Source organism: Cornus florida, unplaced genomic scaffold (genome assembly GCF_030987335.1).
Source record: "Cornus florida cultivar Cherokee Brave unplaced genomic scaffold, ASM3098733v1 CherokeeBrave_3.0.0_Hap2_Chr07, whole genome shotgun sequence".
Lineage (NCBI taxonomy): Eukaryota > Viridiplantae > Streptophyta > Magnoliopsida > Cornales > Cornaceae > Cornus > Cornus florida.
In genome coordinates, this window is record NW_026775577.1 from 13,420,678 (window position 1) to 13,444,331 (window position 23,654).

General features: G+C 33.1%; 3 protein-coding genes and 1 non-coding gene across 4 annotated transcripts; 3 read left to right on the plus strand and 1 right to left on the minus strand.

Annotated features, from left to right (window-relative positions):
* LOC132266442 (protein OXIDATIVE STRESS 3-like) lies at positions 1-1,557 on the minus strand. Its single transcript, XM_059767317.1, has 2 exons — positions 1,054-1,557; positions 1-454 (listed from the first exon to the last, which is right to left on the minus strand). Exons 1-2 carry the CDS (start codon positions 1,290-1,292, stop codon positions 103-105), a joined length of 591 nt encoding a protein of 196 aa, XP_059623300.1. The 5' UTR covers positions 1,293-1,557; the 3' UTR covers positions 1-102.
* A 7,870-nt stretch (positions 1,558-9,427) lies between these two features.
* Positions 9,428-9,509, plus strand: TRNAS-AGA (transfer RNA serine (anticodon AGA)). Its single transcript has one exon. It is a non-coding gene; the product is annotated as a tRNA-Ser (tRNA).
* Positions 9,510-10,694: 1,185 nt separating this feature from the next.
* On the plus strand, positions 10,695-18,959 carry LOC132266444 (uncharacterized). The gene is made up of 8 exons (XM_059767318.1): positions 10,695-11,911; positions 13,715-13,799; positions 14,926-15,022; positions 15,177-15,240; positions 15,354-15,410; positions 17,557-17,594; positions 17,710-17,791; positions 18,452-18,959. Exons 1-8 carry the CDS (start codon positions 10,808-10,810, stop codon positions 18,539-18,541), a joined length of 1,617 nt encoding a protein of 538 aa, XP_059623301.1. The 5' UTR covers positions 10,695-10,807; the 3' UTR covers positions 18,542-18,959.
* A 1,821-nt stretch (positions 18,960-20,780) lies between these two features.
* On the plus strand, positions 20,781-23,440 carry LOC132266445 (uncharacterized). Its single transcript, XM_059767319.1, has 4 exons — positions 20,781-21,083; positions 21,895-21,970; positions 22,065-22,237; positions 23,121-23,440. The coding sequence occupies exons 1-4, from the start codon at positions 20,971-20,973 to the stop codon at positions 23,194-23,196; spliced, it is 438 nt and encodes a 145-aa protein (XP_059623302.1). The 5' UTR covers positions 20,781-20,970; the 3' UTR covers positions 23,197-23,440.
* The last annotated feature ends 214 nt before the right edge of the window (positions 23,441-23,654 follow it).

The window sequence follows — 23,654 nt, forward strand, 5'->3', positions numbered from 1 at the left end:
TTACATTGTCAAGTGATATGGTTATTAATTACAAACAAAAGTACCACACACACACAGAGATCAAAGATTGGCTCAGTTGTTCAAATTACTAAAATACCCATTTCAAGCAAACAAAGGGGTTTGATTAGAAATGTTGCTAGAACTAGTGGATCTCATGGGAGTGTTGTTGATGGGTGGTCTGCTTCCGAGGAAACTAGCATTCCTCTTTGCACTAAGTGAAGAACAAGAGCCCCTTGATGCCTTCTTTGAGATGAGCCTTGAGGAAACATTATTCCTTGGAGGGTTGTTTGGTGATGATCTGTGGCTCTGATCTAACAATCCAGCATAGCTTTTGCATGACTTCAACCTCTTGTTGTAGGGGTTCTCAGGTTTCGCTAGATCCGCCAAACACCTCACATTTGACAATGAAGTGAAGGACTGTGACTTCCCTTGGAAATGCTTTGAGAGCCCTCTCCTAAAAATTTTTTTTTAAAAAAAAAAAAAACAGAAGAAACCCAATATTAATTAATTAATCAACTGTGTATGAGTAAAAAAAAAAAAAAAAAAACCAAGGTTAAATATCATGTCCATCACAACACACCGCATATACCAATGCATAACTAACTCCAAACGGGAAGAGAGGAAAAAGGAAAGTGGAAAGGAAAGAAAAGGATTACCTAGAAAGGATATTATTACTATTATTAAACTTTATTAAGAAAAAAATAATGTGACATTACTCCAAATGACATGATCTCTCCTCTTAAAACAAGAGATTGCTGTGGATATGCGGATATGTGGATGTGTTTGCTTTTGAGGGAAAAAGGGAAAATTATCAATTTATTAACCCTTTTTAGTTTCCCACTAACCAAAGGTGATATCAACTTTTTTTCCCAAATATATATATATATATATAGATAAATAAAAAAATTATTTGAAACTCAAAACTTTCCTTTCCCCGTCCAAACAAAGGAATTCAATTTTTTTTTTTGGCCGGGGGGGGGAATGGTCGTGAATCATGTTGAAAAGTAGATATTCTTGTTTCCAAACAGAGAGAGGGGAGGAAAGAGAAATTACTTGAAGGGAAGTTGTTGGAGGAGAGAGGACATGTCATGCAAAGAGTCAGCCCCAAGTTGGCCGGACGGCGGAGAAATGGAAGGGGACGGCGAGGAAGTCACCTCCTGATCCATTGAATCTGACTCAGAAGACACCATACTCAAAACCTCAGAGGAAGAAGATGAAACTGAATCAACTTCAACAGCTTCCTCATCCATGATCCCAAGCTTGCTTTGTTGGTTGAAAGAAGAAAAACCCATTCCCAAACCGATCTCCCAGACACACCCCTAATCTCAGTTTCACTCCCCAACAAACAAACATGCATATATATACACACACAGTAACGCACAGTGCAACTCTCAATCAACACGAAGAAGTACTAGTACCAAAACTCTGCTACTCTCTTATGCTGCGAATTCCAATAAAGCTATCAAACATGCCATCTTCAAGATTTTGGAGGATTGGGAAGATTGAAACGTACATGGTGGTGGGTTGGAAAAGTGGGAAAGAGTTATATATACACACCATATATATTTGTGTATATATATATATATATTGTTTATCTATATCTGTAAGATTCGGCATTATCCAGTTATCTTGCCTTTGCAATAGTACGTTTGCCCTTACCCACCCCCCACCACCTGTCCCTACTGACCTAAATATGGCAGTAAATGACTCCACACCAAACCCCTGTGCGCGTGCAAATTCAACTGTTGAAAGGGTAAGGTTTAAGGACATTTTATTCATTGTGAGTTGATTTAGTTGTTAGTACTAATTAATAAAATTGAAAATTAATTGTTAATTTATTTATTATTATTATTATTATTTTTTTCTGGCAACAAAAGCCTATGATATGTACAAAAAAACAAGACCACTAAACACAACCAAAGACGGCATCCATAAGGACAGTACAGATGTAATAAAGGCAAGTCATAAAAAGACAAACAAAACTTGAAGTATAAAGAAAAAAAATGAAGACTAGGTTCCAAATTTGCTGAGAAGAACAACGAAAGCCACCTCATAAGACGAGCATCAACGGAAGTGACATAAAGATCAAGCCATCAACAAGGCAACTGCTCCAAAACTCCATCCACACGGCGCTTCCGAATGGTGAAAAACCACCTAAACCCCGCACAAATCGAAAATCACAAAAATCGACAAAAATCTAAAATCTAGTCGGGAACAACAAAATATATAATTATATTCTAAATCAATTTTATTAGATCGATGTGTTTAGTTGATGGATTTTTTATCCTTTTGACACAGTCTAATCCACTGCATCAAAAGAATAAGAATTATTTAACTATGACTTAAATAGCAACTGCATCAAAAGGGATAAGAACGTTTAATTACACACTTCGACTTAAATAATATTTTTTTAAAAAAATTAAAGAGTTAACTTTTAAGATATAGTTGTAAAATTAATTTTTTTTTTTGGTTTAGTATTCAATAGTAAGCAATATTATCATCCATTTAACTGATCTTAAATTGTATATGATATTTAAATTTCAGTATCAAACTCACTTAATTAAATAAAATTATATAATTAGATTATAAAACAACAAACCCTCTTGACAGCATATTTGTCAAAATTAGAGGAAGTATAAACTTAAACAATTTGATTTATTAGATAAATCAAAACTCGATACAAGTATTTTAGATGTACATCTTGAAAAAATTTACATTTGTGCTTCAAAAATAATCTCATGACACTTACGAAAAAAACCCTACTAACTCCATTTTAGATTGTATTTCTATAGTAAATGTTTCATAAAACGAAAAATTTGACTAATCAACACATAATCAAAATTAACAAATAACACCATCTTTGTTTTTTTTTTTTTAATTTTATTTTATTTGATCTATTAATTTATTGGTTTGAAAATTTTTGTAAATGGTATGGACTTGGCGCGTTACAAGTGGGCGCGTGGGGGTGTTCTACTTGACAATAAAGTGCAGTGTGGATAAGGGTCTCTACTTTTGGTGTGGCAATTCATTAAAAACAGCCGCTCCCTGTTTTTTTCTTGTATCATCCCAATGAAACATTACCCACAGTTTTATATTCCTTTGTCCGGATAACTCACTCTTCCAAAGTTTGTTTTACATTTTCAATTTTTCTTCTCCACTTTTTTCCTTTTTTTCTTTTTGTTTTCAACAAAGCAAAATTCCATTCCCACACGAGGTAAAGATAAAAAAGTTATTTTTTTATTTATTTATTTTTTAAATAAAAGATGAAAATATGCTTTGTCAACACACTTGAATAATGCATCACATAATACACAAAATTTACGTTATTCTATTTATAGTTTATGTTAACGATGAGATTTTATTTTGTAAAGAAAAATCTAAATTATAAGTTATCGAGTTCAGGTGAAAGTTTACAATACCCCGAATATTGTACTTTCAAGGTTCTCCGTCGTTGGATGTGATGATGGGCAATGGCAATGACAAATTAGGAATTTTTTTGAAGGGGGGCGTCGTTGAAGAATTAAAAAAAAATTGTAGACAAATTTTTTTAGGCGTCGTTGAAGAATTAAAAAAAAATTGTAGACAAATTTTTTTTAAAATAATTCCTGAAGTGGGCCATTTTAAAATTTGAGTGGGGGTATTTTTGAAATTTTAGCTAAAACTTTAGGTAATAATATAAATAAAAAAAAAATCTAGTGGAGAAATTAGTGAGATAAAAATGTGATGGGGGGCATTTTAAAAAATTGAGTGGGGGCATTTTTGAAAATTTAATTAAAACTATAAGTAATAATGTATATTAGAAAAAATTCAGTGGGAACATCCGCCCCACTGGTCCTGGACTCACTTAATGAATGATCCAACGACTGAGAGATCTCGAGAATACGATACCCAGGTATCGTAAACTTTCTCTTAGGTAACACTTTATCTGTATTAAACTATTTTCTTTATTTTTGGATTACAAATCCTAATTTCCTTGTATATATATATATATATAGTATATATAGTCATACAAGGAAATTAGGATTTGTAATCCAAAAATAAAGAAAATAATTTAATACAGATAAAGTGTTATCTAAGAGAAAGTTTACTATACCTGAGTATCGTATATATATATATCATAATTTCTTTTAACCCAACATCCAACTATATATTCTATAAGTGAAATGAGTTGGAGGGGAATCTTATTCACAATAATTTTTTTTTGAAAATTTTCACTAAAAATATTTATATATAAGAAAAAAGGGAGACAACACTATTGATTATATAGTTTTCAATTAATTTACTTTTCACTATTGACAAATGATTACTTATCTATTGTACTACCTAATTATATAAGTTTTCAAAATCTCTCTGAATCCTCTTGATAATGAAATCCCTTCACCCAAAAACGGGGCAGAGATTAGAATGGGATGAGTCAGCACACCACCAGTCAAAATTCAATATGTAATACATCAACTGTCCTCCACACTTTTGGTCCATAGTTATCCATCCACATAAGAGAGAGAAACAGAGAAGCACACAGAATGGACAGCCAAACAGACCTTCTAGAGAGTTTGGCTTTAATAGTTTTTCTTTACTCTATATGTGTGAAAATGTTTGTCTACATGGACATTAAGACCACCACACAAAGCTTCCCATTTTGATAATAAACCATGTTTTAACTTTGATTTAAAACCATGTTTGCACTCCTTTGCGCCCACAAGAAGCAAGTTTTTGTTTTTATAACTGCTTTTGGGGGTGAAAATGGCTTAAAATAGGAAAGTTTGTTATCCAATTGTGCAGAGAGTCACTAAATTAGAGAAGTTCAAATGTCCAAAGTGGCATAAGGTTAGAGTTTTTAATTATTTATTTATTTTAAATTTTTTTTTATTGATATAAAAAAAAAAAATTTCACTTTGTCCATTTTAGAATTCAACCCCCACCACTTTATTCTTGAGGAATTCGAATATTCACATTCCACTTAAAAGAGATATCATTAGATCAACCTTTCGTGATGTGATTAGAATTTATAATAATATTATATTTAACGAAGCATCCAACCAACACATATTTTATTTCTTCTAATTATGTAACTAATACTGTAATAATTTTAATAGGAAATGTTTGTCCAAAAAAAATGTAAAATAATATCAAAATTTATTGATAAAATGACATGAGGTGAAATTGATGACATAATGTTTTTACAATTATTTCATTTCATGTCATGTTTATGTGGTCCCTTGGTTTGAGTGTATTAAGAACTCTTCATGATATGAATAAAGTGATGGAGAAATCTGATCAGAAGGCTAGGCAGCTCAACGGTTGAGCTGGCTCAACCCTGAGTAATACCATCACAGGAGTAGCCATAATTGTAATCATTTAATATAATATAACATATTATTTTGTTATCAGTAATTTTATGCGTTAATGGTCAATTTTTATTTTTAAAAAAAAACGTTAAAAATTGTCCTGATATAAATAAATGTACAGAGGCCAAAGCCCAAAGAAACAACATACAGTACGCCCATGGCCCAACCTTACACTCAAAACACAAGGCCATCAAAGGGTCGGCCAATACTACAGTTACGAAAATAATTTGCATTCTTGAAATGATACATTATCATTAGTCGGGCATATTAATGACTAAATATGTCTAGCACACTGAATATTTATTCCATCATGAAAAATTATTACATAATTCTGACAAATCACATGCTCACACATAAGTAAAGAGTGACATAAACTTGACACATTTGTTTATATATCAACACGTGATTGACCTAAATTATATAATAATTTCTCCTCAAACATGTTTTCGTTGCGTGTTGAACTAAAAATATATGTATATGGTCAAACTGTATGAAAAATTCTAACCATGTCGAACACAAATTTGCATGTTTAAATGTCCGAATAAACCCCAACACTCCGAAAAGAAATGTCGTGCTTCTTGACCATTGATCCTCGAATCAAAGGCGCAACATGTATGAAGTGATTTCCCTAAAAATAGTACTCCATCTATCCTAAAATAAGCGTCCATTTTTAGAATCTAACTTTTTAAGAGAATAATTTTTATTATTTTTAAAATTTTATTAGTTGTGAATGAATTATCAAATTTATTCGTCTACACTGACGTGATAGTTTTCTTTTAAAAAAATTCAATGTAAAAATGTTAAATTGGTAATAATATAAAAAATATTACATTAACTTTATAAAATGTGATATTTATTTTGGAACGAATAAAAAAAGAATGATAGACGCTTATTTTCGATACAGGGGAGTACTATAATTGGTATGAAAAGAAGAATATTAGAGAAGACTGAAGAGAAGCATTGCAGCCAAGCATAGTAGTTGGAAGTTGAACCATTGGTTCTTTCCGGGCAATGATATGACACCTTGGGTCAATGAAGTATGAATCTGTTTGCCCATTAGGGCATAAAATGTGGTTGACAAATTTGTATGCTGTAATGTTGCTGCATATATAGATTATAGTACAAAATTTTGTTTCACACATGAGATTAATCCAAATAATACTAAAGACATCGAGGCTTCATTTTGTTCATCATCTTTAGCAATCAAATTCATGAAAGTGAAGCTAGTTTAATGTGAACTGTTTGCATCCAAATTAGGCATTTGATCTCTCGACCTAGAATACAGTTCACGAGTACATTACATGCTATACTCAAGAACAGTGATGAACTTAGAAAATTTTGTGAGGGGACAACCTTTTACCTTGCGGTGGGTCCATTTTTGTAATTTTAATGAGATTTTCTTTATAAATTTTTTAAAATCTAAAGTATAAAATGCAAAAAAAAAAAAAAAAAAAAAAAAAAAAAAAAAAAAAAAAAAAAATATAGTAGGAGCGAATTGTAATTTTAGTGAGTGCATCTTCATAAATTCTTAAACATTTGAAGTAAAAAAAAAAAAAAAAAAAAAAAGAAAAAAAAAAAAAAAGAAAAAGAAAAAAAGAATCTAGTAGGGGCAAATGGTAAATTTAGTGAGAGTATTTTCATAAATTCTAAAAAAATTAAGGTATAAAATAAAAATATAAAAAGTTCAGTGGAGACGTATGTTGTGTCCGTGCCTACTCAAGGAATTGGAATGAATCCAACTAGACAAGTATAGTGTCAGCACACAAGATTCTTCGTACAAACAATTTCTCATCGAAACGAGAAATGCTCGACGGATGGATCATTCTTATTATTGTCAATTCAACACCATAAGCTGGATTAATAGACAAACAATACAACAAAACACTTGAGCATCTTACACCAAAAGTAAAAATAAGATTTAACTTTTTATTTTTAACTTCGGATGAATTATAACTTAAAATTTTAAACTTATTTTACTATATAATTATGAATATATAAATCGATTTAATTTAGCACTTCTATTCTCAAGTTATATTTAATTATTTTATATTTATTTTAGAATTTTCGTTTTTCACTTAATTCCCAAATTATTGTTATTTCTCACCCCAACTATTTTTCTATATCAAAATATGATTAAATTCTAGTCACTTGCATCTATTTTTACTTATATATACACACTAATATGTATATACACATAAATTCTAATAACTTACACCCATCATTCATGTTATTTTTCTTTAGTGACGATTTACATTACTTTCTTCTTCTTCCTTTTTTTTTAATAGTAATAAAATCATTTCCGTTTCTTATTCTTCTTTGATTGAGATTGCAAAATACGGAAGATCGGATTGTGCTCTCAAACCCTGGACTTTAATCTCTCCTCGACAATTTGAGAGGACAAAAACTACGATTCCTAAAAAGATTTGGTGTTGTTTCTTGAAGATGGATACAAACGAGTTTTCGTTTTGTGTCTTCTTTTGATTTTGGTATACAAGAGCTGTTTGGATTATCTCTATGATTTGATTTTGATTGTCTATTTTTTAAAATCAAATTTGAGATTAAAAATATGGATATTAAAAAGACTTCGGTAGAGTATGTGTGAAATAAGATTAACTTGCCAGTTATTAGTTTAATTTTTGTAGAGTCGTTTCTGGGGGTGGAATTATTATTTTTATAAAACTATTATATATATAAATAATTGAAGGTCATTTTAATGATATTTTATTTAAAATTTGATAATTATTTTATCTTTGAAATAATTTTTACAAATCTGTGAAGAATTAGCCCCATATTCTGGATGTATTAGATCACATTCTTTGTATTTTTATTATCTACTGTAAGGAATCAAATATGAGAATAAAAAGAAATATCTATAAAGTTTCATAGATATAAAAATAAGAAACACTTTGTTTATACGGTAGCTTGTGGAGCAAAAGAAGCTTGTGGAGCAAAAGAAGCTCCACCCCTTTTATAGGCATTCAAGATTTAAATATTTTAGTGTTGGATCAAAATATCTAATATATTTAAAATCCCCTCTTCTATATTCTATATTCTAAAATTCTCCTACTTCACTTGAGTTCTAAAAAATAAAATTCAATACAAAATTGAAATATTCTAAAAAAAACTAAGTTTATCATGTAAACGTCATCCGAAGTTTTATAAGTATTTGTATCACCTATTTGGCATAACATATCTTCAATTTGATGGCGCGTGACACAATACTATTTATATAGTTCAAGATGAAGTTAAGTTTGATGTGGAATTATTATTATAATGGTTAAATTTAAAATTTAAATTAAATCAAATATTGATATTCGACCATCAAAGATCTGCCTTTAATTCAAATATGAGTAATTTAGAATAAATTTTGGTTATACTAAGCATATTTTCAATATCATGATTAAGAGACAATTCGTAAACTAATTATTAGTGTATTTTACAATTACTATTTATGAGAAAAGAAAAGTGTATTTATCGAATATAAGTGAAATTATAAAGTCAAAAATATATAAAAATATAATTTAATTGATTAATATAGTAGTAGAAGTAAAATGGGATTTTGAGGCTCCGTTTGTTTCAACGTAAGATATTTTTTTAGATTTTTTTTTTCTTTTCATGTAAAATATTTTTTTATTTCTTCAATATTTGACAAAGGTCTAGATTGAGGTTAAGATCGAGTCCATAGGGTGGAGTGTTTAAATTAGCTTGCCGAGAATTAATGAGTAAATTATTTTTGTTAGATTTAAATATTTTTTTATTTGTAAATATTTTACGACAATCAAATATCATAAAATAAAAAATATATTTTACATTCAAACAAATAGAACCTAACTTGAATGTAAATTTAAAAAAAAAAAGTTTTTAAAAATCTAGTAACAGTAAAACGAAATAGATCAAGCAAGGATCTACCAAACAATATGAGAGATGCACATAACATAACATAAATTGACCTAACTTTCTTATATTTACAATTTTACACGCAAAAACAATATGCGTACAAAAATGTGCTCTTTAAGGTCACCTAACGACACTTTTAGTTTATATATTAACTCAAAATCGAGACCCATTAACACGCATTGGTGGACGTGCCGGAGTGGTTATCGGGCATGACTAGAAATCATGTGGGCTTTGCCCGCGCAGGTTCGAATCCTGCCGTCCACGCCTTCAATTTTTTTCAGAAAAAATCTCCTCGCCCATTTCCATTATAAAACCATAATCATTTTTACCACCGCCACTCCCCGAAAAATGTACCATTTTTTAATGGCAAGAATGTTAGGGGTTAGTAGAGCGAGAGGAGGGAGAAGGTGTAAGAAAATGGCAAGAATGTTAGGGGTTAGTAGAGCGAGAGGAGGGAGAAGGTGCAAGGCTCGAACACGAACTCCTAAACACGGAGAGCAACTCAACTATTCAGGCAACACGACACTTGCGATACGAGTTATATGATCTATCTTTAAATTTTTTTAAAGATTATGCCAAATTTTAGTTGGTCCACATCACATCTAAGGAGGAAATTCCTTTTAATATGGCCTAAGATAAGTATTTTTCATCCCTTTTATATATTTTTTCCTCATTTCCTAGTGGCTTGGCTTCATATCTTTTCAAACACTTCTATAGAATGACATCTGCAACTTAATTCTGGTCATGAACAGCTTCAAGTTATTGATAATATAATGATATTTGATATCAATAAGGTTGTTCCTTCCATGAAACTTTGAATTCTTTGTCTACTCAATAGTAGACCTATCCCAAGAAGTGTTTTTTCTTAGCTCAACATATCACTTTTTGTTTAGCCAAGTTCAAATTTGTTTGTAGGTCAACAAAACTACCATGATTAGAGAAAATGGAGCGTGAATAATATTGTTTCTGAAACTGAAATTATGTTCTAAAATGTAAGTTTACTTGTTTAGTGAAAAAAAAAATAAGCCAGAAAAGAAGATAGTATTATCTCGTCTAAGAAAAAGAAAAAGAAAGTACTATGATTAAGAGAAAAAAAAAAAAAAAAATCCTCTTATTCTTTTCAAAATTTCAAACTCAACATTTATGAAAAAAAGTTAAAATGGTCAAAATTATGTCAACAAAATCCAGTAAATATATTAAGAAAAGGTTAAATGATGAATATTTATTTCATTCACTCAATGGTCACCATACTAATCACCACATCATATTATTTTTTTCTTAATTAATAATTTTTCTTTTTAATTTTTTGGTGAGCATTGGTAATGTGAGTAGTAAAATTAATGTTTTCTCTTGCCAATGTAATGTTTACAATTTGAATAATATATATTTTTTAATTTTTCTTTATTTTTTTTGGGCTTTTTAAAGTACCTCATTATCCAGCGACTGTTTTTAGTTTAATCCCTCAAAAAAAAATGTTTAATCACAGTCACCAGAGTGCTTCACTCCAGTTGGGGAAACACAGAAATTAGGGTTTTGAAATTTCTCCATCAGAACCAACGCCAATGGAAATCGCCACCGCCCGCAACCACGTCTCCAAGCGCAAACGAGCCGTCGCTGACGATGACGATGATTCAACCTTCCTCGAGCCGCCGCCACCACCCGCGGCCCTAAACGGCGGCGTCGACCTCTCCCTCCTCGAAGCCGTTGAGAGATCCCAGAACGCTATCGAAGTCGTCGACCACCGCACCGTCAAGAAGCTGGTCCTCTCCTTCGAGCGCCGCCTCCGCGACAACATCGAAGCCCGCCTCAAGTACCCCGATCAACCCGACAGGTTCGCAGACTCCGAACTCGAGCTCCACGAAGAGATCGAGAAGCTCAAAATCCTCGCCGGCGGGCCAGATCTCTACCCGGAGCTCGTTAACCTCAACGCTATTCCGTCGATTCTCGGTCTCTTGCACCACGACAACGCCGACATTGCCACTGACGTCGTCGGATTGCTCCAAGACTTGACCGATGAAGACGTGTTGGAGGACAACGACGAGCCCGCCCAAATCCTCGTCGATGCGCTCATCGAGAACAACGTTCTCGAATTACTGGTTCAGAATCTCCTTCGATTATCGGAAACCGATCCCGATGAGATGGCCGCAGTGTATAATACACTCGCAACGATCGAGAATTTGATTGAAGTGAAGCCGACTGTGGCCGAGATGGTGTGCGAGAGGACCAAATTGATGAGGTGGTTATTGGGCAAGATTAAGATTAGAGAGTTTGATGGTAACAAGCAGTATGCTTCGGAGATTTTGGCCATTTTGTTGCAGAATAGTGCGGCGAATCAGAAGAGGTTGGGGCAAATGAACGGCGTCGATGTGGTGTTGCAGGCGGTGGCGCTGTACAAGTCTAGGGACCCGAGGACACCGGACGAGGAGGAGATGGTGGAGAACTTGTTTGATTGCTTGTGTTGTTTGTTGATGCCTTTGGAGAACAAGGAGAGGTTTGTGAAGGCTGAAGGAGTGGAATTGATGATTATTATTATGAACCAGAAGAAATCATGCTATGGCTCTGCAATTCGGGCTCTTGATTTTGCAATGACAAAGTATCCGCCGGCCTGTGAACGTTTTGTGGATATGATGGGATTGAAGACTGCTTTTCCTGCTTTCATGGGTAAGGCAAGTTCCGCTTCCTCTTTCCATTCTTTGTGGTCGAGTATTATTCTTCTAATTCATTAAGGGAGGAAAGATGCTAGATACTTTTTCACTGTTGATACTGTGATAATACATGCAGAGTTACACAAGTACCTAACTTGGAGACTCAAGTTTTCCTATTTTTCTCCATATTTTGAATAATTCTATTCACGTGTTACATTAAATGTGATATGCTTATATGTATGTTTTATAATTGTGTAAATGTAAACAAAAATTGGAACGAGGGGATGATAGCTTTAAAGCTACCGCAATGCTTCACACAGTAGGATTACAGTGAGATAGGAAGAGTCTTGTTTATTTATTCAAGGAGTACTTTCTTGCAAAATTAGGAACATAGGATCACATAATAAAAAATTCATCCTTTCACATTCTTGTAGTATCTCATATTGTTACGTCTTTTGTCAATGTTTTTGCTCAATATTAATTTTGTTCCACACAGCGAGATATCTTGTCATCCGAGGGATTGAGAAAAAGCCCCGATCCATGAAAACCTATTAGAGAAGTTTGAAACATGTAATAGTTGGGTTGCTACTGCTTTCTAAGTTGACCAAAATACCACAGAGGGGTTTGATTGATAAATTTGGTTTCAGACCCTGAATTCGTAGGCATGGTGAAAGTGTCGCTAAGGTTGTGCTTGTTGTGATGGAAGGATCGGAGGGGTGGAGCGAGTCTCCATTGTTTGGTATAAGAAATAGTTGGAGGGAGGAAGAGAATGGATGGCTGAGGCATCCCTTTTGCCTCCTGGCCCACTATTTTTCATCCCTCCAAATTTAGATGGAAGAGAGGAGGGAAGAGAAGGGTAAGTATGGTATATCATGTGAAGTGATGTTATAATCCTTAATCAATATTTGTAAAATTATATAATGAGGGTGTCATTCTAAAAACATATAAAACATCTCCTTTCCTTCATTCATACCAAACAATTGAATGTGTCACCTCCTACCTCCCACTCAACCAAACAACAAAAAAGGAGAATGGCACTTTCCTTTTGCAAGGGATATCTCATCCATTTTTCCTAGCCTCCCTTCTGCCTATTTTTCCGTCTTTTGTACCAAACAAAGCATAAGCTTTTGGCACTACCCTAGAACTTGCATTGATATCTAGGTTAGTGGCTGTTATAATATTAATATTTTCCCTAACGCTCCTACTTGTCTCAAAATGCATAAAAAATAAAAAAAGAAATCAAACAAGTCGAATTAAGCTGCCTCACCACCAGAGAGAATGCTCCAACTAACAAATGTATAAATTTTAGATGAAAGAAAAGCAAGTAACTCAATCTGTTTTCTTGGTTGACCTTCTTGCTTTTCACAGAGCATGGTGCTTTCCCAAATCTTCTTTAGTTGGCAGGGTACTTGAAGTGTGATTTGTTTATTTTTTAACCTTTTTCTTACATTACCTTTATCTATGAAAAGAAAAAAACGAAAAAGAATTTACATGATAAAGACGTTCCTCAGTAATATCATCATGACTCTAGAAGTCATGTGCGGTAGGAATACCAAACCAAATACGACGAGTAGTGGGGTCCTGAGCTAAGCCTTGGAAATCTTAATGCCATAATGCTTTTCACATGAGACCTGCACATAATTTAAGTTCCTTGTACTAGAAAGAGTTGTGATTATTACAGATTTGTAAGCTGTTATCTATGTTTGTATATATATTTACTCTTTTTTTTTTTTTATAATATATATTTGCCGTTTTTATGCCAATTGATTGAATCTAAATGTAAGGTGATAATTTTAATATTGTTTGAATGTTTTGTTTTTTCAGATTCCCATTAACAAGAAGAACAAGAAAAGACGCTACAAAGAAGAGCTGGAAGAGCGCCTTTTATCACTAATTGCATCATTATTTGGTAAGAAGGCAAGTGAATGTAATAATTTGTAGTTATTTCTTAGGGTTTGTTTTGGTTGTGGTATATCATAATTAAATGTATACTAATATTTATGAATATATTAAGTATTTAGAAGCATGCTCTTGATTTTTTTGATTGAATCAATTTATTATGATGAACCTAGCTTTTTTTAACACTGTGGTAGCATTTTTTTGGATAAGTTCATCAATTGAAGACATGTCACAAGTGATGACTGTCATTACTCCACTAGTAATGATGGCAATATACACAATCCTGTATATACATGAATGATAAATACACCATATCTTAATTTTTAAGAGAAGTTATTTATTTTGGATGATATTCGACACCCATTTTATTATGTCTTCTGAATGTGTGAACTTTATGTTTGGACTAGCGAGGAATTATTGCATGGTGGCTTACTAAAGAGTTGACAGTTCTGAAGATCAATCCTATGCTAAAACCATGTTGATCTTAATATTGTGGATAGTTCTGACATTGTTAAAAACTCAATCTTATTTGTGATAGCTTGGGGGATTAGCAGAAATTCTCAATGAAATCTTCTTAAAATTGTAGGCCTCACCCTGTCTGTTTCTTTCCGCTTTCTGGAATAAAATTTTAGAAAATTTCAGGTGTCTCTAGAGAATTCAGTTTGACCATCTAACTGATAAAACAGTTAAATCTCTTGATTCCAAGATTTATGCTCTTGAATTTATCTTTATTTGGTATGGAAGTGTTATGACTGATTGGTTGATTTGCAGAATAAGTTTAGGACTTCCCTTTGAATCTTCTTGAAGTATCATGTAAATTCTTATTTTTGGTAAAATGAATATCTTTCTTTGGTTGGTGTGGTTCAGTGTCTTTGCATTAGGAGGATTGGTGTTTCATTAAAAGTTTAATTAATCAAATCAGTAGCCTCTTTTTCCTGAGTTGCTTGCTATTGTATGAACTTCAAGTTAGATTTTACAGTTCTCCAAAGTGCAATTTCATACCATGAGAATGGAATGAAGGCTTTAGATTGCCTTATTATGGCACATATGGGATAGTTTTAGTATTATGCACCTTAGTTTAGTATTTTCCTCTATTCTGAGTCACTGATTAATCTTCCTGATACTACCATAACCAGGTGGAATTTTAAGGGGTTCCAGAAGAGAGAGATTGTTAAGTAAATTTGTGGAGAATGAGTGTGAAAAGATAGACCGGCTTATGGAGCTCTATATGAGGTGATTGCTTGCTCCTTTTGCTATGCAGAGCACAACCGTATATATTCTTTCAACAACCCCCCTTCCCATTCCTTCCCGTCTTCAATATAGGAAAAAGAATCAATATTTTTATTTTTGTTTATATCGACGTCTTATTATCTGTTTTATTTTCTAGATATTCTAATAGAGTGAAATCAGAGACTGAACGGCTAGATCAGCTTGAACTTGATGATTTAGAGGTTTGTATTTATATTTATGTTTCCTTTTGTAATAATTCCCACATTTTAAGTTCACCACTTCCCCTTGAATTATTTTTTATCCAGAACTGGTAGTCATGTTTCACGTATTGCAGATGGATGAAGACGAAAAGTACAACCGAAAGTTGGAATCTGGACTTTACCCTCTTCAGGTTAGAATCGTTAGATATATGTTGTAGTTTTTCCATTATCATCCTAAAAATTAAAGTTGCTTATATATTTGGGCATGCTATGTAGGAATTTATAGGAAGCTAGTTGTCCAGGGTTATAAAGAATTACTTTGATTTCACTGGCCCACCGTATAACTTGTTTTGCTGTCGAAATGTATCAAGAACTGTCACTAATAATCAAGAGGAAATAAAGAAATTTGAAGAAGGATCATCTATAATAACTCCTGCACACATTTTGCAAATATTAATACTTGTAAAAACTTCTAGCATAAGATAAGTTTCAGAATTTAAAGGAAGATTGCCCATGAAAATATCGATGAACCACGTACATATTACAAATATTGATACTGTAAGAAACCAGTTTTCAGAAGCATCAAATGAACAGTCGGTGGATCTTCTCTGTTAAATAATAATTCCTGGATGTACATGGTTGTGCGGAACTTGATTTTATTTGAACTCAAATTATGGGTTTATTTAATATATTGATATTGGATCAAAGTTACAGAATATGCTGAATCTTGCTTTCAACTTCCAAGTTCTTTTTCTATTGCACCAACAATTTGGAATTTTTTTTTTTTTGTTGTTGTTGTTGGTGGTTTCTATAAAAAAGGCTTCAATTAAATGAATCTAGGCATCGTAGTTTAGTACAATTAAAGTACGAGTATGTATGAATAGACAATTGGACCTTCCCACATGGCTGAGGAATCACTAGCCACTCACCTTTTGTAAACTTATTTTAGGTTTGTCGATGTCCGTAGTCATATTAATATGGCTAGTAGTGACAATATCCACGACGTCATTAAACAATTGAAAACTCTCTTTCAATTGTTCTGAAGGACGGTAATTGCACTTGTCTCACGCAACTGGTGTCTCAAATTAATACTGAGTTCAGAGTTTGTGAATGAAAATAGTGTAATAGAAGGACTTATTCATAAAAATGAAATGACAAGAAGAAATACGATGTGGAAGATCAGCTTCAACTAAAAGATGGTAGATGTGTACATCGAAATTTGACAGCCTTTCTTTGCTATTTTTGTTGTTCCTGTCCATTCCATTGTTGTCATCAGCATCAAATTGGATAATCAAGTAAATTTTTTTGGTTCTCCGTATAAAAGCTTACCAAACAAAATGGCAGTTCAGATACTGATTCATTATTGATTATAAATGTGAGGCTTTTGCCACTTGCTAGGCAATTCAAATACACAAATAGCAACCCTGCAATATGCATATTTGCAATATACTTGCTGACGCAATCGCTGTCAGGAATTCTGTGATGACCTTGTGGGCGGGTGGAGTGGGTTGTTACAAATTCAAATATGATTAGTATCACAGCACACATCCCTAATGAAGAATACTAATGTCCTTTTTTCACTGAAGCCTGCCCCTAAAGAACTACATGTACTGAGCTATACTCTAGAGGAGCCTACAAAGTAGGCTACTCAAACCATTGGACATCTTTTTAATAAATGAGCTGCCAACCTGACAACATATTGTTGGATTACTTGGACTACAAGAAAAAACCATAGAGAGGGCTATTAGCCTTTTTGATACTTTTTGATCTAATTGATAGAAGGAAAGCAAGAATACAGACTCATGTAAAAATGGAGGAAAAACATCTAGTTTTCCTTTTTCTTTTTTCTTTTATTAATCTTTCAGACTTGGTGCATGCTAAGTTCCGGATTTACATGGATCAGAGAAGGAAAGAAGGGTAGCAGTTGAAGCTGGTTAGCTTATTAAATAAGAAAGAGTAGCTTGAAAGATGACTTTGTAATTTGGGTTGCGCAAAAGTTTTTCAAGCATTGTCGAATAAAATTGACACAAAATGTGTTTTGCGAAGGATTGGTTTTAAAGCCATATAAAAAGTTGAATGATGCGAATTTTATGATAAAGTATACCATGAGAGTTTAGACAGTATATAATACTTTGAGTTGAGGAGAACTTTTGTTCTTAGGACGTGATCCCCATTAAATTTTTTTTTTGATAAGTAAGACGTGATCCCCATTAATAGTATTACTACTATAGTCTTTTTATCTTTAACTGTTTTGTTAAGTTCTAATTCTTAAGTTTTAGTGATTTCTCTCGTTCTCACTTTTAATGTCTTTTACCTCTCTTACCCATGATCCTGCAGTTAATTGCTGTTATTCTGGGTCATCTTTGGACATCTGAGTAAGTCTTGACATCTAAGATATAGTCATATCTCCAAATAAAAGAAGTTTTATTTGTGGGGAATTCATCATTTTTAGATTTTGGACCTTAATTTGAGTTCATTGTTTCTATGCAGGCACTCTAGAATGAGATCAAGAATCGAACTACTACTCAAGCAGCAAAAACTGACTAAAAAGGATGTTAAAGATATTCTTCAAGTATGTGCTTATTAACTGCTCTTATTTGATCGCTACATGAAATCTCTCTTCTCTAAATTTCCTAAGCATTACCTCCCAACCATTGTGTGGTATGGATATTTTTTTCAAATGGTTGGAAGTCATGGGATGTTTGCATTCTATACTTCAAGTATTTAAGTAAAAGAAGTGTCTTTATATTTAGATTAAGAATTATGTCCGCTATCTAAAAACAAATGGGATTTGAAAAATTAATAAGTCATATTAATTTGGGAAAGAAGGGAAACTGAACTTTGGGAAAGGGCAATTAAACAATGACTAAGGAGGGAAACTGAACTGTCAGAACATGCTTGGGGAGGTCGAGATGATGAAAGTTATTTGCTTATCGAGGAATAGAGAGAAGAGAAAAGACTAGCTGGTTGCTTATTCTTGTTAAGATGATTGTAAAAGGCCATTCAATGGTAAAACTAAAATCAGTTATTCTATTAGAAAATCTTGTCTAATACAATTATTCTTTCCCTTGAATTAATTGTATTGTCTTTGCTATTTATTTTTCATTTTAATGTCGGTCTCTCATTTGGCTCCAGCAGTCACTGATACATAGTAGATCAACTATTGCATATTTCCTTGTTCTTCGTTTGTAGTTGTAATTCATCATGTATTTATATTCTGGGTGAACTGCAGGAATATCACGACAACATTGGTGATCTAGATGGTCCTGAAGAGAAGGATAGGGCACAGACAAAAATCCAAAAATTCGTCGCTGCCTTTTGATTATCAGTTCAAGAAGCAAGGTGGTTCGAGTTCACGAAGCAAGGTGCCTGCATGGTTTAGCTTTTGAGATTTGTTATTATATGATCAACTTTTCAGCTCGTTGTACTAAACCCGTCTCAACTAAGAAGGAGTTTGGAGCTGGTATGTCAGTGTTGTAGTTTATTAGATTCAGCACTGATGCTTGTACACTTTGCAATTGATCAGTTTAGCTCAGCGCTAGCCATTAATTCTAGCAAAGCTTATGAATTTATCAACGTTTTTCGAATTTGCCATCAATTCCCAGCAAACTCTTACTGGATGTAACATAATTGGGAGTATACTGTGGAGTCACCGGTGAAGAATTGTTGAAATTATTTTTCCTGTTGAAAAATGTTTATAGGTTCGGAATACAAAACATTTGCCTCACTAAACCCTTCAACATGACTTGGTGGTTAAGAAATTCCTGCATAGTATTTTCTCAGCATGTGGATAAATTTGATATAATTTTCAAATAATATATCTATTTCTTTCCAATTTTCAATTATTTTTCTTCCTTGCATCTATGTCAATGGTTGTGTTCTGAAGAGTAGCTTGAATCAGTCAATTGCAGGTTCATGTATATGTTTCATCCTTCCAATAATATTCAACCCTTCTCTGTCTCTGCATTCAACCCTAGGCAGATATTACATGATCCCAGCTAATTAAATACTGGCACACAATTAGTATGAGCTTTATTCAAATTTTTGCTTGCTTGGCCGTTTATGATTGGTTGGGACCATGTAATAATTTTTTGAAAATTAGGCAGATATCATTAGGCAATGGTTTTGGACTATTTATTAATGTTATGGTTTTTATTTTTTTATTTTTATATAATATATTAATACATTTTTTGTGAATTAACTTTTCTTAATGGAAGAGTCTGGATTGGACATTGAGCGTGTGATTTGGTTAATATGACTTTGAATATAAATGAATGAAGGGTGTAATGTGAATTGATTTTCCTCCTTTCTCGAACTTCCTGGAGGGAAAGGAAAATGGTAGACTTTGAAGGGAAGCTTCTCTCTCCTCCCTTTTCCTAATTCCTCCCTCCGGTCAAATTTGGAAAATGATGTTTTTCTTCTCTCTTTCCTTTCTCCCCTCAAATGAAGGCTGCTACGTAGACGGACAGCAGTTGAACTTTGTGGAAAAGATATTTCTTTGACTAGATTGTTTTTTCGAGTTGGTTGAATTGTGAATGTTCAATTATTTTATCAACCTAAACCCATTCATTACTCTAGACATTTGAGGACGATTCTTAGATCATTAATAACTCGAATACGACCTGCTCCAAAGCTGGACACACTATTAATTAAGTAGGACATTTTATCAACTAAGTCACTCTAAACAATATGATAGAAAGTCATCAATGATGGGATACTTAGACATGGACATTCCCATTGGAGAAGCTGGGTTCCAATATTTTAAGCTATTATGGGGACTTGAATTGGTGTTGAATTGAAGTGTGCAATTATTTTATTTCCCATGGAAAACAGCTTAAGCTATTATTGGGATTTGGATTGGTTGAATTCAAGTGTTCAATTATTTTAGTTCCCATGGAAAACCGAATAATTAGCAGAAAACTCTGCTAATTAAGTCACTGTAGCAGAAAATTCTACTAACTAGGTCACTGATTAAGCAGTTAACTAACGTTCTTTCTAACCAGCTTGGATCAAACCAAACATCGGGAATACTTAGACATGGACATACCCGTTCGAGAAGCTGGGTTCCAATAGTTTAAGCTATTATGGGGACTTGAATTGGTTGAATTGAAGTGTGCAATTATTTTATTTCCCATGGAAAACAGCTTAAGCTATTATTGGGACTTGGATCGGTTGAATTCAAGTGTTGAATTATTTTAGTTCCCATGAAAAACCGAATACTGGTTTGGGTAGCAGGAAACTCTGCTAATTAGGTCAGTGTAGCAGGAAATTTAAATTAATAAAATTCATTAACATGTGATTCAGAACAAAGTAATTAAAGAAATGTAGGGTATGAGGGTAGGGTAGTTGTGAAAGCATTGACTAGTAGGGTAGTTGTGAAAGCATTGACTTCCAGATATGTAAGGTAAAAAGTCTTATAAATTATGTAAAATTAAATAATTTTTACTCAAATTTACGTCATAATGCAAATGGGAGTTTAATAGAGTTTTGAAAGAATCAATATAGTAATAGTATTATGTATATGGCAGTCGCTGAGGACAATGAACGTGAGCCCATAAAATTGACCAAGTCAAACCCCGCCTTGGGGAAAAAGGCAGAAGAAAGAAGTTAGAAAATGAAATGGTGTATAAACAGAGCAAATCAAAACAGAACTTGAACAAACTCATCGCACACCACATCAAAGTCTCTCTCACAAATCAATCTTATTCACTATCTTCTTCTTAGCTTCAAGAGTCGATCGGAATCGGAAAAATGGCCGGAATCGAGTTGCTGCCCAAAGAATACGGATTCGTAGCCCTTGTTCTCGTTCTCTACTGCTTCTTCAATTTCTGGATGGCTTTTCAAGTCGGCCAAGCCCGCAAAAAGTATTACAATCTCTCTCTCTCTCAGACTGTGTGTGTGTGTGTGTGTTTTTTTTTATTTTTATTTCTCAAGTCAGATGAGTAATTGATGAAACCCTTAATTTTGGGTGCTATCCCACTTTCTAAGCTATATATGTGTTATATATGTATACACACACATTATATACCTACATATGTATACGTATATGAGTAAGATATATGTGTGTGTGTTTATATATATATGTAATTTATTTATTTATTTGGGGGAATTTCTTATGTTTTTCTCAAATTAGATGAGTAATTGAAGAAACCCTTTTGGTAATTTTGGGTACAGAGTGTGCTATCCCACTCTCTAAGCTTATATATGTATACATTTTTGTGTGTTTTATGAGTAATATATGTGTCTATTATATGTGTATGTATGCTTTTTGGAATTTGTTAGTATGTTTTTTTCTCAAATCAGATGAGTTATTGAAGAAACCCTTTTGGTAATTTTGGGAACAAGGTGTGCTAACCTATCTAATCTATATATGTATGTTATATACATATATGTGTGTGCGCACTTTTTTTTTTGGGGGCGGGGTGGGGGGGATTTCTTATGTTTTTCTCGAATCAGATGAGTAATTGAATAAATCCTTTTGTTAATTTTAGGAAAAAAGTGTGCTATCCCACACTCTAAGCTATATATATATATATATCTATATATATTATAGTGTTTGGGGATTTATTATTCTTTGCATCAAATCAGATGGGTAATTGATGAAACCCTTTTGTCAATTTCTTTTTCATTTGCAGTAATTTGATGAGAACTGTATTTGATTGAATGTATTGATAGGTACAAGGTGAACTATCCCACCCTCTATGCTCTGGAATCTGAAAACAAGGATGCCAAGCTCTTCAACTGTGTTCAGGTCTGCTTCTTTATGTTCATATATATATATATATAATCAATAAATGCATGTGTAATATGATGGATTAAAAGTGTAATTGTATTGGTGGTTGCAGAGAGGACATCAGAACTCGCTGGAAATGTTGCCCATGTTCTTCATGCTCATGATTTTGGGAGGAATTAAGCATCCCCTGATCTGCGCTTCTCTTGGGGCCTTCTACATCGTCGGCCGCTATTTCTATTTCACCGGCTACGCCTCTGGTGATCCCAGAAATCGTCTTAACCTTGGGTATGTTTATTTTTCCGAATGCAAGCAAACACATGCACACTCACAATATTGTCCTAGCAGAGCTCGAACACTCACTACATCTATGTGTAGGAAAATTGTCTTTAAACTGAATTGTGTGTATCGACTTGGACTGAATTCGGCCGGAAAGAACAAAAAGAAACCTAGTAGATCTCACCAAAAGATGCCTATAGTTATTTACTAGTGACATTGTTTAGTCAGTCTAAAATTTGAAATTTCTCTCTTTTTCGAAAGTTCAAGCAAAACACTCACACATTTCAATATTACCCTAGCAGAGGTTGAACACTAGAACTCACCTTAAAGAACAAAAAGAAATCTAGAAGACCTCACCCAAAGATGTCTATAGTTATTTACTAGTGACATTACTAGTGACATTGTTTAGTCGGTCTAAAGAAAGTAATGGGCATTGAAAATCATATGGAACTCTAGATACTTACCGATCATCTTTTAGTCGCATTGCATTGTTTAGTCCGTCTAAACGTTTTGCTTGTATAGAATTACTCGTTACACTTAGCTTCCTTGCTGCTTATTATGACGTAAGGGAACACTCCTTGTGAATGAAAAATTACACTCACCTTCCCTCTTATATTTGCCATAGGCCATTGATGGGTATGCAATTTAAGTCGGAATGCAATTTTCAGTTTGACTTTAAAATGCCTTTACCTGCATTACAATGGTACAATTGGTATTTTAAAAGTTCAAATTGTTGATGTTTACATAAAATCATGGTTAACCGCCAAATTATATGTGACAAGAATGAGCATTCTTATTTTTCAAACACGAGAATGTAAAGTGACATAATTTATACATATATTTCGATGTCTCTCTGTGTTTGTTAATTTTGTTTGTATCTTTTTGCTTTCAGGAAATACGGGTTTTTGGCATTGTTGGGGCTTATGATTTGCACGATCTCGTTCGGTGTCAATCTCGTTCTGGCATAAAGATCTTTGCTTGATAATCTGACCCTGCTTTGCATCCTCCGCCATTGTTGCTTTTAGTTTCCATTTTTTTTTTTTTGATTTGTTGTGTTATCATCTCATAGATTTTACAGTCCAGGAAGTTTTGATGTTATGTTTGTTTTTCGGAAGTTTGTTTTGATGCTATGTTCAGGAGAGATGTTAAGTCCAAAATGGATAGTTTGGACAATATTGTTTACTTTTTATCAAATACTATTACTTTCTCTTATGTTATGTAGTGTTCTTTAAATTTGCAGATTTTGGGCGTGAAAAATAGCTTAGAATACAGAGATTATCAGATTTCTCATTTTAAAATTTTAATTTTATGAAAAATACTTTAAGATAAAATTACATGACCTAATCAAATTAGGTGTTGTTTATTCTGAAATAAAATTTGATGCATATCTCTGAGTTCTCGGTATAATTCTCATTCCGAGAACATA

Bases quoted from the DNA above. Each gene is read 5' to 3' on its own strand.
- LOC132266442 (XM_059767317.1), bottom strand. From the start codon at position 1,292: ATGGGTTTTTCTTCTTTCAACCAACAAAGCAAGCTTGGGATCATGGAT. The intron at 455-1,053 runs GTAATTTCTCTT...AAAAATTTTTAG, and splicing joins CTCCAACAACTTCCCTTCAA to GAGAGGGCTCTCAAAGCATT.
- LOC132266444 (XM_059767318.1), top strand. From the start codon at position 10,808: ATGGAAATCGCCACCGCCCGCAACCACGTCTCCAAGCGCAAACGAGCC. The intron at 13,800-14,925 runs GTAAGAAGGCAA...TACCATAACCAG, and splicing joins ACTAATTGCATCATTATTTG to GTGGAATTTTAAGGGGTTCC. The intron at 15,241-15,353 runs GTTTGTATTTAT...CACGTATTGCAG, and splicing joins TTGAACTTGATGATTTAGAG to ATGGATGAAGACGAAAAGTA.
- LOC132266445 (XM_059767319.1), top strand. From the start codon at position 20,971: ATGGCCGGAATCGAGTTGCTGCCCAAAGAATACGGATTCGTAGCCCTT. The intron at 21,084-21,894 runs GTATTACAATCT...ATGTATTGATAG, and splicing joins GTCGGCCAAGCCCGCAAAAA to GTACAAGGTGAACTATCCCA. The intron at 22,238-23,120 runs GTATGTTTATTT...TTTTGCTTTCAG, and splicing joins AGAAATCGTCTTAACCTTGG to GAAATACGGGTTTTTGGCAT.